At 41.0% G+C, this 19,420-nt stretch overlaps 1 protein-coding gene across 1 annotated transcript; it reads left to right on the forward strand.

Annotated features, from left to right (window-relative positions):
- The first annotated feature begins 281 nt into the window (after positions 1–281).
- Positions 282–10,291, forward strand: NEUROD4 (neuronal differentiation 4). The gene is made up of 2 exons (XM_019793473.2): positions 282–618; positions 6,800–10,291. The coding sequence occupies exon 2, from the start codon at positions 6,809–6,811 to the stop codon at positions 7,802–7,804; it is 996 nt and encodes a 331-aa protein (XP_019649032.2). The 5' UTR covers positions 282–618; positions 6,800–6,808; the 3' UTR covers positions 7,805–10,291.
- The last annotated feature ends 9,129 nt before the right edge of the window (positions 10,292–19,420 follow it).

Genomic DNA, 19,420 nt, shown 5'->3' on the forward strand with positions numbered 1-19,420 from the left:
CTTACCCCATTTCTTACCTTTTTAACCACAAAGATTTCCAGTCCTCTTTCTCTTTACTTCTCAACTTCAGCAGCTCTCCCCCCATATTCTCCTCCTCCTAACTTCTATCCCTATGTAAACAAACAAGCAAGTAAACAAAGCACACGAATGGTGAGCTGGCCAGAGGAGCCCTTTGAAGTACGTGTGTCTTTCCGCTGGGGAAGGGGAGGAGTTAGACCCCGGGCAGCGCCCCCCGCCCTGGTCGGCTCCGAAAGCAATCAAAACTGCTGAGACTGCGAGGCTCCGGCCCGAGCGCAGGAGCTGCCCAGAGGCTGTGGTCCTGAAAACTCGCTCCGGGAGCTCACCGCGCAGAGGAGGCACTGAACCCCAGCTGCAACGGGGGCATCCGCCCGAGGGCGTCCTGGAGGAGCGTACAAACTCCAAGGAAGGAGCAGAACAAGACGCAGTTAGAAAAAGCAGATTCGGTGGCATTTCTAAGAGGCAGTGGCCGGTTTAACATGGATCGCGAAGAGCACCTCTTTCTCCTATGATCTGGATGGTCAGGGACACTTGGGTTCTCTGAGTCTCCTCCAGGACACGGATTCACAGCGTTCATACCACGGACCGCCACTGACAGAGGTGAGCCCTTGGATGGGGTGGTAAGGGACTAGTGAAGTTTCTGTGGGAGCAGCTGGGTGAGGTAAGGCTCTTCTGGACTAGGAGAGGAGGGAGTAGGACATAGGAAACTTGAACAGAGAAGCAGAGACAGAGCACTTAGGGACAGATATTAAAGTTTTAATAATTTCACTAATTCCCATAGCACCTGCTACCCGAAGTGAAACTCATACTCCTAATCGTTTTTACAAAGTAGAGATTACAAATTATCTTCCCCTTTTCTGTCAAACCCACCTTTCCATTTTGTTAATGCAGGAGAAAAAGGGTCCAAAAGTCAAACTGCTTTTCTGAGGTGGCTCAGCAAGTAGGTTGCAGGACTTGACCCAATCCGCTGCTCTGCTCACAGCATTTTAGGTCTGTGCAGAGAGTGGAAGGGGACGAAGGGGAGTGGCAATAGAATAAGGAATGGGAGAAGATGTTGGAAAGCCATGGGGTAGATTCTTACCATTGCCCCCATTTGGTCTGCTAAAAATTCTTAGATAGTTGTAACAAAATGGGGAAACTTTCCTTTTCCTCAGCGCTTTTAGCTAAGAAATCAGAAAAGAAAGATTGTCCATGTGTGTTTTTGTCTCCTCTGCCTCTCACTCAACATTCACCACCCCAAAAATGTATTCAGAACAGTACTAATACATGCAAAATGCTTCCCTTGTTTTTTGACAGAGGGACCAAAGATGAAATGTTCGAGAACAAGGAGGGAAAACTGAAAAATGGAGTAATTTCTGTTTATAAAGTTCACTTTGAATCTGAGGCTATGAGAACTGAAGTGTGATACAGCTATGTTGGATAAGATGTGCGTGTGTGTGTGTGTGTGTGTGTGTGTGTGTCTGTATAGGTATTAACCAAACGGAAAGTGGTAGGTATAAAAAGTTGTGTAGGAAGAGCACAAAACAGCCCACTGGATGTTTCTGGGCAGTGCAACTTGTGAGCACCCTGGGCTCCGTTCTGTCTTTTCAGTGGGAAGACTCTGCAACTCTGAGCAAGACATTTAGCCTGTCTGGTGCTTAGATTCCATAAACTGAGCTGAGTAGTCCCCTTTCTGTTGTATTTAGGATTCAGTCATAGGATCAGGAGATGGAGTGAGTACAATCAGCTTCCAAGAGGAAAGACACTGTCTAATCACCACACGCACACATGCAAGTACTCCTTGATCACTTATTCATCAATTGAAACTTCTCCACAACAAATCAAAAATTAGTGTCCGACGAACTCTAGTGCAGTTTCATGTAATAGTCATTCTCAACGACCTCAGTCCCAGTAATTAAAGTGTTGGGTAGTCACAATCATTGCCTAAGCAAACATTTTGCTAGAACAGGTTTTAAAAAAAGTTAGAGACAATTTCAAATTTGAGAGAATTCACTAAATGTGAAATTTAGGAAAGACCCTAAAGGGAAAATTTTGTTAATAATGTGCTGATGCATAAGGATGTCTAAATTCCAAGATCAAAGAATAAAATAGGCTTTAGAGAATTAGAATGCATTGAGAGTGGAGTCAAGGAAGGCTGTATTCTGCCTGCACAGCCAGTATTCATTCATTTTTGCCACAGTGGAGTCAGCTTCCTGTGTATTTTGAAAGCTAATATTTTTTTGTAAAAATTGGGGAAACTTAAAATGGTGTGTCACAATACTCTGTGTAGTGCTATAGACTTTCCCCTACTGCTTCTATCAAACGACTGCCAACCTTTACATTTGCATAAGAACTTTACAAAGTCAAAGTACTTGTGCTGTATTTCTTTGCTTTTCATAAAAGCTTCTAAGTGAGATATGAAAGACAGAAGTATTATTTCCACCTTGCCCTAAGGGTAAAAAAATGAAAATAATTTTTCTGTGCTCATTTAATAGGTAAGTAATAAATGAGTGAAGAGGGTGTCAGTTTCATGATTCTTTTAATACACCTCTGAGCCGGTTCATTAATAGGCTAAAAGCCATGGTAGAATTAGATACTTGTTCTGGAGAGAACCAAGGTGGTTTCTTTGATCGGAACTCAGAACTATACTGCACACATTTTCAATTCTCAAGTTTAAAACTGGATGTTCATCATCTTTTCCCATCTGCTAACTTTTTGATGCATTGGAGATATTTATGTGGGAAAAGTCAAAGGCGAAAAAGTTTTAAAAAAATCTTTGAGGAGTTCTGGTTTTTACTTCTATTTGAGAGACACTTTACTTTTCTCCTTAGAGCTCTGGCACTCGATTCTGGTAGGAAAGTCTCATCCCCAACAGTGTTTAATCAAAGACAAAAGGAAAACTGTCCAGGGGCCAAGAGTTGTCTGTATTCCACCAGAAACTTCATGAACCTAAAAATTCATGTAACTGAGTAGGAGTGTCCAGCAAATTTCTGTCTCCCAATTATAAAACAGAGTGAAAGAGGCTAACTTCCTTCTTGAATATGGTGGAAGAGTGTTAATCAATTTGGTAGAGGCAGCTGATAGAACTCTGTTTCCTCATCTCTTGCAGCAGGATAGAAGATTTGATATTTAGTTTCAATAGTAAGTTGGATGAGTGGGTTTGTCAAACATCTTTGAAAAGATTGTTGAGATAGAGCCATTGGCTTTTGTTGGCATAAAATCAATATTAAGCACAGATTGCAATTATACTTATTTTTGTCCATGTGGCCGGAAGAAGTCATGATGAACTTTAGGAACGATAGTACCTAAAACTTACATGGCATTTGTGATGTCTGGCACTATTCAAAATCTTTAAATGTATTAGCTCATTATACTCACAATAATCCTATGAGGTAGGACTGTTATTATTCCCATTTTAAAAAGAGGGGATGAGGCACAGAAAGGTTATGGAACTTAGCTAAGGTCACCCATCTAGTAAGTGATAGAACTGAGATTTAAACTCAGGTAATCTGACTCCAGAGTCTGCTGTCCAGCTGCATTGAGAAAACCAGCGGGCTAGTGGGCAATTGTCAGGTTATCTTCTGAGCCAATCAGAGGAGGTTCCCTCAAGATAATAAGAGGCATAGTGTTAGTACAATATACTTTTACTATTCATCTGTGAGAAACAATTTTTATTTTTGAATATGCAAACATGTGAATAGATTAGATAAGAGAATTCGAGAATAAGCACAGGATCAATATATGGATAATATTTTATAGCATTTAAAATTTACAAAATCTTTTCTTATTTTTATTTATCTTGCAAGAGCTGTGTTGAATATACCTTATTCCTATTTTATTAAAGAAGAAATAGAAGATCAGAGAGTCATGTAATATGTTTGAGATCAGCAACCAGGAATCAGAACAGTTGGGCCTAGAGTGTGTGTTATTCCAGCTTCAAGCTTTCAAAGCCACACTAGATACCCATGGGATTCTCTTAGAGCTAATGGACCAGAATATAGGGGAAAAGAGAGGGTTAAACTGGAGACATCTCTTTCCGTTGGTAAGAGAACAAAGATGAAAATTGATTGCCCTCTTGATTGTTTTAGCCAAAGCCAGTTGTTTGTTTTCCTTCCTACCTGCTGATAATCTGATTTGAAAGCAGCTCTTTGACTCTTAGAGAAACCATTAAGTTATGTTAAAGCAAAGGATAGTCTATTCTCCTAATCCCACTTCTTGATGAGGGTGAGGATTGACAGAGTTTGGCTAGAGTCCAGAGGTAGGGAGGAGGGGATAATAATAATAATAATAATAAAAAGGTCGATTACAGAGGCTTGACTGGTATTCAGTTTCAGGGGTAATTCAGGAGACTCTCCCTTCCTCTCTTGCATCTTCCTTCTCAACTCTCCATGCATGTAAGTATGACCCAATGATATGATGATGAAGAGGAGAGAAATAGAAGAAGAGGAAAAAAAAAGGAGAAGGAAGCAGAGGAAAAGAAGGTGGGAGAATAAAAGGGTGGAAGCAGCAAGAAAAAAATTTGGAAGAGGAAGGGATCCTGGAATATGAGAGTTAACACTGCAAAGAACACGTAAACTAGCCTCTCTTCGGACGATGGTCATTTCCTGGTGACTTAGTTCTACTGATCCACACCTCCTGATGTCAAAATGCTTTTCTTTCTCCCTGTAGCTGTGATGGAAAAAGAAAGGAGGAAAAAACATAAAACCTAGGATTTGGAATTAGAAGACCTGGTTTTATGTCCTGCTCTATCAGCTTTACACCTTTGCATTTCCGTCACTTAATCTGTGACCCACAGTAACCTCGGCTACAAGACAAGCACAAATCCCTATTTCCCTTAAAGGTTAGCTATAAGGCTACACAAATGTTATTATAATTATGTGTGGAACATTGCGTTTCCCGAGCCTACTCCATCCTCTTTGGCCTCGGAGTGCACCTGCCTCAGGAAGGTCCGTGTTACTTTAACAGAAAGTTAATTAGGTCCTTCACCCTCCCTCTGGATATCTAGCTGAGTTAGAAGTGCAGCTCAGCACACAAGCTCCATCATCCATATTAAAAGTGGGATTTTCTAACTTGGCCTGGGCAGCCAGTTGACCAATAGGTTCCAATGAGTGTTTTCAATAAAGCTGCTTACCCAGGAAGCCTTATTAAGTGAGTAAGTCAAGCTGACATGATTTCTGTGCTGATTAACATGAAACCTAGGCTGTTTTTGCAATGTGGTAACATTAATTATTTATAGGAGGTAAATGAGGTTACAAGGAAAACAAGTTCAAATTACCAGAAACAAATCAAATCATATATTTATATTTTAAAAATCTATGTACTAAATCCTGCATTCATTGATTTGAGGCCCAAGCTTTAAGGATCAAAAAACATTTATCATGCTCTCTCCTTTTCTGATATACAAAAGNTCCTTTCTGATACACAAAAGTGGTGGAAGGTTTAACGTTTCACAAAGACTAAGGTAAACTGGGACGCCCCAATGGAGCTTCTCAGATACTTACCATTTGGTAAATCATATACCTACCAATTGATCAGCAAATCTCAAAACAATCCACTCTTCCAGAATTGAACGCAAAATGTTTACGAAACCACCGGTGTCTTCTGGTTTTCAAACTGCAATATTGTCAAAGAAAATTCTGATTGAATGGTATCTGTTAGGCAAGTGAATTAAAGTAGTCAGGCTATTTCTATGTTTGCAGCTACTATGTTCTGTTAAGTTTAGCATTTGTTCCAGATTTTTCGTTTTAATGAAGTATTATTTAATAGTTACACTAAAATAATCTTAAATAAGCTTTGCAGATCTCTGGTTGTAAATCTAGTTGCTTTGCCATAGTCTTGTCTGATGATGTGAGACGCATGTGCAATGGAAGAGTTTTCACTGTAACATATGGGTGAATTTAAAAAATGGTCAGTGGTAACCCTGCTCTCTTTTCCTGATCCTTTTAGACACCATATCTCTAACACCTCTAATACCACTGCACTAGACAGACCACAAGGTGCTTGCTGAAAAACAAAATGCTGTTCAGGTGATGGTGAGAGAATAGTTCATGGTCATGTGGGGTACCAGCCAGTTGTGGCATGGCTCTTTCCTAGGATGGTTGGAGCTAACAGTTGGTAGAGTCAGTGGGAAACATGGAATGTTATAGGTTAACTGTATGTAATATGTCTCTAAATAGAGGCTGGGCAGTTCTCTGAGAACAAAGTAGTCTGAATGATCCCACCACAGTGTTTCATTTGTTTTATAGTGTAAAATACAACAGTTTCTTACTAATATGCTTTTAAAATTTTGCAGTAATTATAATTATTGTATATATATTATATAATTATAATTACTTTAACATCTTTTACTTTCAGGAATTTCTCTATTTGGACAATAATTTATATGCCCACCTATCTACTTCCCATTATGATCTGCATTCTGAGAAGAAGGAAAAATATGTTTGATTATTATGTCACTTATTTTTGCATAAAATATCCATGAGACAAAGCATCAGGGAATAAAAAGAGTAAGGCGCTGAAATAAAAAAAAAAAGAGTAAGGCACTGACACTACAATGAATAATCAAGTCAATTTTCACTTTCTTTAGTTCATTTTCTTATAATATGCCATAGCAATATTAGTGTTCTGGTTATTTATTTGAGTCTTAAATTACTTATTTAGAATGGTGGACTTGGACTATATAATCATAAGTTGAATCCCAATACAATTCTGTGCTTTATATCTATGGTGTAAAAAGAAAGTTTAGATGTTAAATCTAAAGCAGATATTCACAGACAGTAATCATTGCCATTTCCTTTTCCAGAATCTAGGAATGGCAAAACCTTACGTGAAATCCAAGGAGATGACTGAGTTGGTCAATACACCATCCTGGATGGACAAAGGTCTGGGCTCTCAGAATGAGATGAAGGAGGAGGAGAGAAGACCAGCTGTTTATGGGATGCTTGGCAGCTTAGCTGAAGAGCATGACAGTATTGAGGAGGAAGAAGATGAGGAAGAGGACGGGGAGAAGCCTAAGAGAAGGGGTCCCAAGAAAAAGAAGATGACAAAAGCTCGCCTTGAGAGATTCAGGGCTCGAAGAGTCAAGGCCAATGCTAGAGAACGGACCCGGATGCATGGCCTGAATGATGCCCTGGACAACCTGAGGAGAGTCATGCCATGTTACTCAAAGACCCAAAAGCTCTCCAAGATAGAGACTCTTAGACTGGCCAGGAACTATATTTGGGCTTTGTCTGAGGTCCTGGAAACTGGACAGACACCTGAAGGGAAGGGCTTTGTGGAGATGCTCTGCAAAGGGCTCTCTCAGCCTACAAGCAACCTGGTGGCTGGATGCCTCCAGCTGGGCCCTCAGTCTGTCCTCCTGGAGAAACATGAAGAAAAATCTCCTATTTGTGACTCTGCCATCTCTGGCCATAACTTCAACTATCAGTCTCCTGGGCTCCCCAGCCCTCCTTATGGCCATATGGAAACACATCTTATTAATCTTAAAGCCCCAGTATTCAAGAGTTTGGGAGAATCATCCTTTGGGAGCCATCCACCTGACTGCAGTACACCACCTTATGAGGGCCCACTCACTCCACCCTTGAGCATCAGTGGGAACTTCTCCTTGAAGCAAGATGGCTCTCCTGACCTGGATAAATCCTACAGCTTCATGCCACATTACCCCTCTGCAAGTCTAAGCTCAGGGCATGTGCATTCAACTCCCTTTCAGGCTGGTACCCCTCGCTATGATGTTCCCATAGATATGTCCTATGATTCCTACCCCCACCATGGTATTGGGGCCCAACTTAATACAATCTTTACTGATTAAGGCAGTAAGACAAACATCGCAGAGGATAAAGTGGAAATGTTTTCCATAATTCAAGTGGTTGAGCTGAAGATTCAATAACCTTAAAGAACCCTGTAGATATATATCAGACACAATAGTCCCAGTCCATTTGGGCCCTCCTGCACCTGTCACTCTCTTTCCTCATCAGCTTCTCATATTGTATTGATTCCTTTAGTTGAGGTCCTCAAGTGAAATTATTGGATTTTTTACAATCATGTGGAAATCAAACAGAAGCCCTGGGCCCTATTCTAAAGATGCCAAAAACTCATTGAATGATCTATGCCAATTAATTTTCAGTTGCTGGCCTCTGTTTACTTACTGGTAAAATTGGACGATTTTACCAAAAAGTCTAGATGATTTCTAAAGTCCTTCACAGCTCTGAAAATCAATAATTTTGGTGATCACGCCTATAAACTTCTTGAAACTGAAAGGATTGAAGAATAATAGGAAATGGACAGTATGTGTGGAATGATTAGCTGGCGTTGCCAAAGGAGCACAAAATGCATTTTCCTTGGGGACTTGATAGGACTTCTTTGCATCTATCTAACAGTAGCCTCCAAAGGCTAAAACCCTAACTTGGCTTCACTGGGAATAAGAGAGCGTGTTCTTTAAGAGATTAGCTCTATTTCTTGTTGGCTGAAAGCTGGATATCCCTTCTTTAGTAATTTGAGAACCATAATAAGAGATCTCATACCAACTTGATTCTTGATAGTATTTCAAAAGCACTTCCTCAGTACTACAGGTAGGGCAAGAAAGTCACTGTAACCTCAGACTCTTATGACCAATGGGACTTAGAAAAGTCATCTAGACCATTGCATAGCCTCAATAACCCAGACGCTCTGGAAATTCTGAAGAAGCTCAGGTGCTGCTATTGGAATCGGCAAACAACCCAGGTCATCTTCAAGAGCAATAAAATGGCTATTGGCTATACTACTAACCATAGTTTGGGGGCTCCTTCTATCTCACACCTGCCCATAGGAAAACCAAATTTTCTTTGGCAAGATAAATTTCATTTGGTTACAGAAAACATGGTTAAAACCACTGACCTCTGTCCACACCCGTTATTATTATATTTTCTAGAAGGATAAGCACCAGTGAATTTTTTGACCAAGCTTGAATTTTTCCAATACATATACAATTCTTTATTTCCTCCCCGACTAATTGTTACCTGTTCCTCACTTCTAAAACTTAATATGTTTTTACATATTGTGCATAACATCCCAAGTGAGCAGAAATCAAATCCAAGGTCAGTGAATGCTTTTACCAATTTATGTTTTCATCACAGGTTTATCCTGATTTGCAGGGTGTTTATTTTTCTTCATGTAACTCTTCTTTCCTTTATATCAGCACTAATTTTGTCAATCTTTTTTCCAGAGAAATGTGATCTGAGAAATTTCACTGGCCTGTTCAATCTGCCAGGACAATTATTTAAAACAAACTAAAAGCCTAAATGGTTTACATCATAGAGGGTCGCATCCTGCTCTTGCCAGAGAGGATGAGTTTAGGATGTAGGGTACACAAATAGGGCCAATGGATAAAATTGATAAGGCAGATTAGTATGCCGTTTTCTACAGCTCAGCTATCCCCTAAAACCCGCCACACCATCTGTGTATCTTAACTTTTTTACCCTCTTATTTATTATTTCCTTACAGCCTAAGTTACCCTCTTTCCATTTTGCTTGCAGCGCTAGCCCTGCTGCATTTTGCACCCTTGATTTGTAAACCCCCTTAAAAATATCCTTGCAGAGAGATCTTAAATCCTATCAGCCACCAAAGTAGTTCTCCTCCCCACACTGCTCTAGAGGGAAAAGGCAAGCAAACTGTTTACAAAACCATCCTTTCTGAGGCTATACCCGCACTTACCTTTGTGGGAGGCTGTAGGGGATCTAGCATTTTGTGGCATTTAAGTTTGTAGATAATGAATGTTGTTGAAGTTATTTATTAGATATTATTTATTTAATTTATTTCTCCCTTCCTTTCATGCAAATTTTTTGGGCTCCGTAAAAGTGCTTGCAAACCCTCCTTAAGGCTTCGTTTGGAAAGTAGCTCATAATTTTTCTAGGAATTCCCAAGTTTGGGGTGAGGCAAAAGGAGGAAGTTAGTGCAGAATTACCTGTAATGATCTTATAAAAAGCAGCAATAATTTGAATGGCTATGCAAGTTAATATTCTTAGATTCCCCTCCCCCCCATTCTAAGATGAGCCAGTTATTTTTTGGGAATCTGTTGTTTGTGCTTTTGAGGAATATGGTACCCATGAACAAAGCCCCCTTGGGATTGTTCAGAGAGACTTTCAAATTGAATTAAAATTTGGGAGTGCAGTATGATTGGAAAGAGCCTACTCTCTTACCCAAGGTGGTTTCATTCTTCTGTGGACTTTATCAAATAAATAAAAAACCAATTGTTTAAACTTTTTGTAAAAAACAAAACACAAAACCCAGACTGTTTCTCCTCTCTTTTTTTCTAGCAAAAATAAAGCTGTGAGTTTTATTAGACATTGTGTTGCATTGTCTGTCTTCAAAGTTTTTCTTCACTCTCGTCTATCATTTTTCTTGGACTCTGTGTCCTGTGAGCAGTCAGCAAGAGCAGTCTGTCAGGGTTTACATCCCATATTTCAACTCGTCTTGCCAGAAGATTTGAAAGGTCTAAACTAAGTAGTCAGAAGCCTAGAAGCACTGATCTCTGCCATGCACATAATCAACTATGTAATCAGCAGTTGGGAAAAAAGGATCTTCCCATTTACAGAAATCTAAGGTAACGGGCATCCTAAACCACTGAAACATGGAGAGGAAGATGCATTGTTATCCGGAATTGGGCCTACCAACTTTTCAAAATTTGTGAAGTATGTTTTTGGCAACTACTTTTTAACATCTCTTTTCTTGACTTTTTTCTTTCAGGGTCCCTTCTTACATGATTAAAATGTTGATGATAAGAAATAATAATGATGATGTTAAAAAAACATAGTTGGTTAGTCAAGGGAGAGAGTTGGTTTAAAATATGGAATGAAAGTCATCCTTCCACTGCTCTCCTTATCTGCCCAGGACCCACTCTCCAACTTGAAACCACTTTTAAGCTTTAGTTTATTAGGTACCAGAGATCCATTATGCATATAAGAAAATATTAGGTACATTAGGACAAATATGGAATTTCATTATTTTCTCCTTTTCCCATCAGTGGCATAATATAACAGTTCTGCATATTACTTTTTATTTATTTTGACATACACCATGGGGCATTTTCTTATGTCATAAAAAGTTTCTTAATTCTTTCTTATAGCTGGCAAGCACTCCATGTTAAAATACCATAATTTTTTTAATAATATCTTTTTATTATATTATGTTAGTCACCATAGAGTACATCCCTAGTTTTTGATGTAAAGTTCCATGATTCATTACTTGCGTATAACACCCAGTGCACCATGCAATACGTGCCCTCCTTACTACCCATCACCAGCCTGTCCCATTCCCCCCCCCACCCAAAGCCCTCAGTTTGTTTCCCAGAGTCCATAGTCTCTCATGGATCATTCCCCCTTCTGTTTACCTCCCCCTTTCTTTTTTATTTATTTATTTATTTATTTTTAATGTTTTTTTATTATGTTAGTCACCATACAGTACATCCCTGGTTTCCGATGTAAAGTTCGATGATTCATTAGTTGCGTATAACACCCAGTGCACCATGCAATACGTGCCCTCCTTACTACCCATCACCAGCCTGTCCCATTCCCCCCCCCAAAGCCCTCAGTTTGTTTCCCAGAGTCATAGTCTCTCATGCTTCATTCCCCCTTCTGTTTACCCCCCCTTTCTTCTTTCCTTTCTTCTCCTACCGATCTTCCTACTTCTTATGTTCCATAAATGAGTGACCATAATTTCTGAAATTAAATTACATAATTTAGATTTTTCCAATCTTTCACGATACTGAATGAATAGTCATGTACCCATGTCGTTTGACACCTATGAAGAGAATCTTTACAGACACTATTCTGGGGGAATATAGTTTTAGCGGGGAATTACAGAACTGAAAATTGCGGACTCTTCTATTGACAGGGGAGCGGCCTAGCTTGAAGATTATCTTATCTGGCTATACAACTTTGAAGTACGGTTTGTCACTTTGATTGCCAACATTTGCTTTAGGATCGAATGCATGACATTTTATTTATGTAACTTCCTGGTTGAATAACCTCTGTTAAGTTGATTAATCCTGCAAATCCTCAGATCCCTCAAATTTAAAACGGCAATAATAGTAATGGTTATGTCACAGGGTTATTATGATGGGCCAATTGCGATTATACACCCAGAGCGCAAAGCAAGTATCTAATAAGTGGTAATTACTACCACCCATGTTACCATTCATTATTCTTTCATTGCATTTATGTTAACTTTTCTCTTTGCCTCCAATATATGATTGGGGGAGTGTCGATGGTGACGGCAGCAGGCCTAGGGCACCCACGGAACTCTTAGTGAAGAGGGTTAGATCATGTAGACTTGGGTTTGAAACTAGTTGCTTGAGCAGTCCCAGGCAATTTATTGAACATCTCCCTCTATGCCTCAGTTTCCTTCTGTATAAAAAGGACATAACAATTCCACCAAATCCACGCAGTTGGTATGAGAATTAAAAGTAATGATAATGCCAGTGAAGGGTTCGTCTCAGCTTCTGGCACAAAGGAAGCAATCGACCATTATTATCGTTATTATTGTTATCAAGGAGAAGATGAGAGAATCGAGAACAAGAATTGAGAACAAGACGACAGAGCAGAGCCCTCGCATTTATATGAAAAATCATTGTAACCAACGTCCAAATCCAAGCCTTTGACCTAGAATCCATACATTGGAATATACCATTTTCTAACGCATCACAGGGACATCTTAAACAGAAATCCCCAGAAGCAAATTTCCTGAATTTGGGAAATAGGAAACACTGTATTTTTCTTTCTTCTCTAGAAATTAGTATAGAGTAAAAGGAAACTTGTGGTAGCTTTTTGCCATCATCTTGGCCCAAAATCATGTAGAAAAAGAGTACTATTACCTCACGAATACATAGTACTGTATACTTCACTTCAATTTAATTTTACAAACAGTTATTGAACATTTCCTGTGGGCTAGGCACTAAGCCAAGTGCTGGGAGTACAGAAATAAATATATGACCATGCTTTGTAGATTTATAGTCTGGCAGAGTATAAAATAATAGAATATTTTCACACAATTATTCAATATTAAGAGCAATGTGAGGCCGGTAGTTCAAGTATTGTACGTACTGTTTGATGAAGGAAGAAACTGACACTCAGAGATATTACTGAATAGCTCGGTCAAGCAATCAGCTAGAAGTTAAGTCAGAGATGATCTGATTACAATGTTGTTTGTTTGTTTATTTGTTTTAGATAAGTGAAGGTCTGCTTTATTTGGGGTTAAGTAAAACACATATTCTGAAATAAGGTTAATGGATGATTATGACAATTTTGGATAACTTACTTGATTAAATTAATTAACCCCTCAAAGCCTCAGTTGCTTTGCTAAACTTGCCAAAGTTAATCACTACGAATATTACATAAAATAAATTGTGGCCTAGGCTAGGTGCAGATGGAAAGTAACCAGCGAGGCAGTTGGTAATAAAAATTAAAGGAATCCCATCAGGGCTGTCCTAACACACGAGAAAATAAAATGTGTGATCAGTACTTCATATGTGTATAAGCAAGTAAACTTACTAAATGTGAATTGGAGAAAATATTAGAAAAAACAGCTATAGACTCAAGGAAAGGAAGAGGAAACTGCTGTTTACTGAGCGTCCACACTAGGCATAAAGTCACAAAGTTCAGTTCTCAATATTGAATCAATCTTCAAAATAAGCCACTGACAGGGTTCCAGATATTGTAGAAACCCATGTAGAAATGTGAAAGCAAATATGAGGACACGGCAAGGCACGGAAGCTGTCTGAGCTTCTGTTTTCTCATTCACAAGACGATTGTGTCATGAGACACCTGAAGTCTCCCAGCTTCATATGCTCATGGTTCCGTGAGGGGCCAGTGGCCATTTCCTCCTACAGATGCACACATTTTGGAAAAAAAAATTAAGTCAGAGCTACTAGGTAGAGCAAAAATGGGCTAGAAAACATGAACATGAAGGTTGGGTTCCCTGTGTGGTTTTGTCATCACCAGGCGGCTATTTTAAGGAACTGGGATGCTTGTAGTTCGTCATCAACTTAGAGGGCAGTTTCCTAGCCATGACCTAACTCTGCACCGATGACGACAGCCGCACGTTTGGCACCTGAGAGGCCCATAAGCTGCAGTGAGCTAAAATAAACAAAGCTAAAATAATCAAAACTCAAATTAAAAGCTTGCCTTATTCCTAGAATTGTTGCCCCTTTCACTCCCTTAAGTGGGAAAGGATAGGAAGATGTTGACTATGTTATTTACTTGGTTACAAATACAGCATGTTTTCAGTTATCCATGTGAATAATCCATGCTGGGGCTGATTGGTGGAAAATATTTCACATGAAGCTTGTTTCTCTATGTCGGGTGATATGTTTTTGTCGTGTGTGTGTGTATGTGTGCATACACGTATGAATGTATCTACATTTAAAAAACATCAAGTTATAGATGTGTGTGTGTATGTGTGCTCATGTGTGCATTTGAAGGTATGTGTCGGTACGTGTTGAACACACACATCTGCACACACGCATGCATATGTGTATATGCATATATTTGGATGTGGTCTAAAGTCAAACGGAAACAGTTTTGGATCATTTAATTTTTGACAAGTCTATATGCTGGCTTCTTTCCTTCACTAAGTCAAGGATAATAAGTGAGCTAGAAAGCTAAGCCCTGGCAAAGGGAGGTGGAGGCAGAGAGCTGGGAAGGAAGTGGGGGACGACCTAGTGTTCCCCATGGGGCTGGACCTGGAGGGGGAAGCCTGATAATGGTAAGCGCCCTTCCTTGGTCCGAGCCTGTGCAGTCTCCTCTGAGAGCTGGCCTCTGGGCTGAGGCAGATCCAGGGCAGGGAAGCACGTGGCCGCCTAGCAAGGGCCAGGCACAGCCGCAAGCTGCTCAGGGACTCTTGGAGCAGACGCTCCCCTGGCTCCCGCTCAGCCCACTGTTGCCAGCCGGCAGCTTCCCTCCTGCCAGACCCCTGGGCCTGCTGATGGGAATGGCACAATTACCTAATCCCTGCCCAGGGAGATCTAGGACACATGCAGACAGATGGAGGACCAGGGGGATTGAGAACTGTTCAGTATCGTAGGAGCAATGGAGACAAGCCTGGGAGAGCTTTGGTTAATGCGCCGGGTTTGAAAGGAGGTTCTAAAGTCTCCTTGTCTCCAAGCAGCTCCCAGGCAAGCTGTTTTTCTCACCTGAACAGAAGCTCTGGAAGAAAGACGCCAGCCCTCCCCCTAGCTGCTGCCACGTAATCTTAGAAAGGGCATTCACGGACCCACAGAGTGTGGGTTTCCACAAGGAAGAGAAAGTCACAGACAGGAAGTGAGAGAAACAGATGTCAGTCAGAGAGCCAGGAGGACCCATACAGAGAGGGTGACAGAGTCAGAAACACAGGGATCAAAAGAGCACAGGTGCATACCTGCCACGTAACCTTTCTTTATTTCTCACTCTTCGCTCCTGTAGTCTTGCCCCCCGTGCTCTCAAGATCTCTGCGTCTGGATTCATGCAACAGTGTTTTCTCAGACCTCCAATCTTTTTGCATCTCATGTCTCCTCCTTGCCCCAATCCATCCCAATCGACTGTCGCTTCTTTTGTCAAAGTCCTGCATGCGTTCTCCAAGCACTGCAGAATGAAGTCCAAACTTCCGGCTCTCATTTAATCTCTTGGTCTAAATATCACTTATTTCCCCTTCACTGTCATCAGAAGCCACACATCCCACTCCCCCACCCTTCTTTGCCACCCATCTTTATTTTTGTGTCGCCTCTCTGGATTACCGTGCCTCTAACGAACGTGAAGTGACATAGCTCCCTTTCCTTTGCTCCTGGCAATGCCTTTCGCCAGTGCTCTCTCCTCCACCCTCACTTACCAAAATTGTACTTATCCCCCAAATCCTAGCTGAAATTCCTCCTTGATAAACAAAACATCCCTATAATAATTATTGCTTCCTTCTTTGTTGTTTATTTATATTTATGTTTATTTTACTTATATTATTGCCTTATTTATTTAATTATTGCCTTCTTCTTTTGCAGTTTAGGGAATCATGGAAGTTGACCCTAGAAATAAAGTTCTATTTCCATCTAGGTCTCCTCTACTAGATTATAAGCTCTTGAGATGAGAGGCTGTTTTATCCCCTTGTTATATTAACAGCTCCCAGTGCAGTCCTTCCCATATAGTAATGAGGAAATCAAGCAAAATTTTTGAGGGGCACCTAAACATGGGCTGGGGATTGTGATGTTAAGTTAGCACCCCACAAACTCACATACCTTTGGGAGAGAAGTGTTCTTCCCCCTCTATTTTATAGACGACCATAAGGAGTTTCAGATAATGTCCAAGTCTACTCAACTCATGAATAAGAAGGGAGTGGTGACTTTCTGTCAGGGTGATTTTTGCACCCATATATGTGTGAATGAGGAAGACTGTAAGCACTTCCTGAGTTTTATCTGCCCAATGTCCACCATGCCATTGAATATAACAAAAGCTTGACCATAAAAATATTTATGTAGACAAAGTCAGAGAAGCCAGTTGAAATAATATGGGATAAAATAGAGACAAATTAAAAAGAGTTGAAGAAGTCGGGTTTTAGAAATAAACAAAACCAGGGGTGCCTGGTGGCTCACGTGGTTAATCATCTGACTCTTGATTTTGAGACTAGTGAGACTGAGCCCTTCATCGGGCTCCACGCTCAGCATGGAGGCTGTTTGAGATTCTCTCTCCCTCTCCCTGTGCCCCTCCCCCCACTCACAAGATCTCTTTCTTTCTGTAATTAAATAAATAAAATCTTAAAAAAAGAGAAATAAACAAAACTAGAGAGACAGAAATAACCCAACATAAAGACTGAGTAAGACTGGGGGATAAGGGAGGGAGAGAGTAGAAAGTCTAAAAAGAACAAAGGCAAGATCAGAGTGTGGGTGCACCTTCTTCCAATGAGACACTCCAGTATTTTTAGATACTCCATGGGAGTGGGTGAGGGTGGTGTCCACATCAGAAAATGGGCAGTGGCTACCTCTGCCATGTCTCAGGCAGGAGCCCTGTGTGTTGATTCCTGCCACACAAAATGCTGGGTGCCACCATACTTTCCACCAAGCCTCCTGGAGAACAGTGTCTTGACTATCTGTCTTCCGAGCAACAGACGTATCACCACCATAACTCATTTTGGAGAAGATCAAAGACTGTAGGTTTCCAAGTCTTTCCATTTCCTGGAAGACTTATGCTACAATATGAAAGTTTTCCTTTGGTCACAGATACATCTTCTTTAATGACAGGGTACAGCAAACAAAAACTTGCTTACTGATGAAATGGATGAATAAATTTCTCCAGCTTACATGGCCACTAAGGTCTAATGATGCTTTGGGTCTGCGAGTCTGACAAACTCTGTGATTTCCAGGTTCGACACATACTATCATTGACTTTGGGCAACTTTCATAAACTCCTGGAACTTCGGAATCTTTACCTGCAAAATGACAGTAAGATCTTGTGGGCGTTTTGTAACATTAAGTATAATTGTTGCAATCCATATACCATGAGCCCTGGCACATTACTAGTGTTCAGTGGTTTGTAGTCTTTGTCAACGTCATTATCGTCATCATCATCATCATTCCCCCTACGCAGGTGGAACCCCTCTGGTGTTGGGCAAGAGGAAAGACAGATTCATGCAGAGGCAGAGGAATGAGAAAAGGTGACCCATGAGGGTACAAATAGTACTGGGTAATGACTGAAACCATCGAATAAAATTACTGGGTTGCAGTCTGGAGCGTGTGACTCAGCTGGAGAGTGAGTACAGAGGGTCCCTAAGCAGAAGCATCAGGGACAGACAAGGGGCAGCTGACACTGTGCCCACAGTTGGCACAATCCGACAAGATTTTCAAGGGTAAATGAAAAAAAAGTCAGTCCTGAGAGGGAGCACCGCTGAACCCTGCTGCCCTGTTTTCAAGCAGCAGCTGCAAGCAGGGATAGCGGCTGCAGCTGTTCTCAGAAGCCTGGATTCCCAGGGAAAGTGGGCATCAGGCAAAGCAAAAGGGAGGGAGAGACAAGCAAGGAGCCATGCCCTGGGTTCCCAGGATGGCAGATTCCACTGCACAGAAATAAGTGCCCGGGCAAGGAGGGAGACGTGTACGGTGGCAAGGAGAGGGCGTTCTGCATGTGAAATGAGGCTCTGTAGTGACAGCAGGCTGATGGATCAGTCGAGGAGCTGGCTCAGGGGTCAAGACCTTCTTAGCCCTTTCTGCCCTTAGGTTACTGCATAAACATGAGTGGATAATAGTCATAATAGCTAATATTAATGGACTGCCAACCAGATGCCAGGCAATGGTCTTCATTTTTTACATATATGAAATAATGTGATTCTTACTAAAACACTATGGAATGAAATCAGTGCTAGTGTTATCTGTATGTTACAGATCGAAATCTGAGGCACAGAGGAGGAAAGCAGCTCTACCAGGTCACCTAACAAGGAAGTGACAAACCTGAAATCGAACCCGGGCCGTTTGGCACCTCAGCCTGAGTTTTTACCCATCACTCTACAGCAGTTCTGTCCAATAGAACCGTACGCAATCACAGAAGCGTTCTATAAGGGCTAGCACTTGAAATGTGGACCGTGCAACTGAGAAACTGGATCTTTTATTTAACTAAAAATAAGTTAAATTTAAATAGTTAGGACACAATGGATAGCACAGCTTGATACTGTTTCTCTAGAGACAGATCTCTATGGATTAATTTCTTTTCCATCTCAAAATTGTGGGTTTGCACGCAAGGATGGAAAAAATCTCCATTTCCAAATGCCTGCCCCTGCGTATGTCATTAATCAATCATGACTCTTTCTTACTGGATGCTCTTCAGAACCTGTCATGAGAGAAGATGCTAGGCAGTCACCGTCAAGAACTCAGACTCTTCAATCGAGGAGGAAGTGATAGCCTTCTGGGGACTCTAGACGCTATCAGGCTTGGGCATCAGAGTGAAAGGGATGCTGTTCCAGAAGACAGCTCTTCCAATGGCACTGCTCTTCTTTCTGCACAGTTGTGCCCCCACCCAGTTGCTCTTCACCCACATAGCAACTCTCCCCCACCCTCTAAGTCAACATTGGCGGGGTCACCCGCAGGGTACTTAAGATTTCAGTTTTCTCTAAAGGCCTGATCCAAGTCACTTTTGCTGTCTATCCCCTTGTCAGCAAATACGAATGGAAAAAAACCCCCTTTTTTTCATTCTGAATGTATCACTGAAGAAGCCCTCCACCAGGGTCCGTGGTGCCTCTTTGCACAGAAGGAAGAGTCGCAAGCAGTTCAGAGATGGGGGAACACTATTTTCTGCAAACACAAGAAAAGTAATATCTCCCAGATAATTCTTGAACCAGAATTTTTATTCGAGCCTTCCAACACTTGAATAATTACCCTTGGCTTCAGCCTAAGCCTCTGAAACTCCAAGGCCTTATTTGACAAATGCCTTCCTGGCTGGTTCTTAACTAA

The sequence above is a fragment of the Ailuropoda melanoleuca genome, chromosome 16, assembly GCF_002007445.2.
Source record: "Ailuropoda melanoleuca isolate Jingjing chromosome 16, ASM200744v2, whole genome shotgun sequence".
Lineage (NCBI taxonomy): Eukaryota > Metazoa > Chordata > Mammalia > Carnivora > Ursidae > Ailuropoda > Ailuropoda melanoleuca.

Bases quoted from the DNA above. Each gene is read 5' to 3' on its own strand.
- NEUROD4 (XM_019793473.2), top strand. From the start codon at position 6,809: ATGGCAAAACCTTACGTGAAATCCAAGGAGATGACTGAGTTGGTCAAT.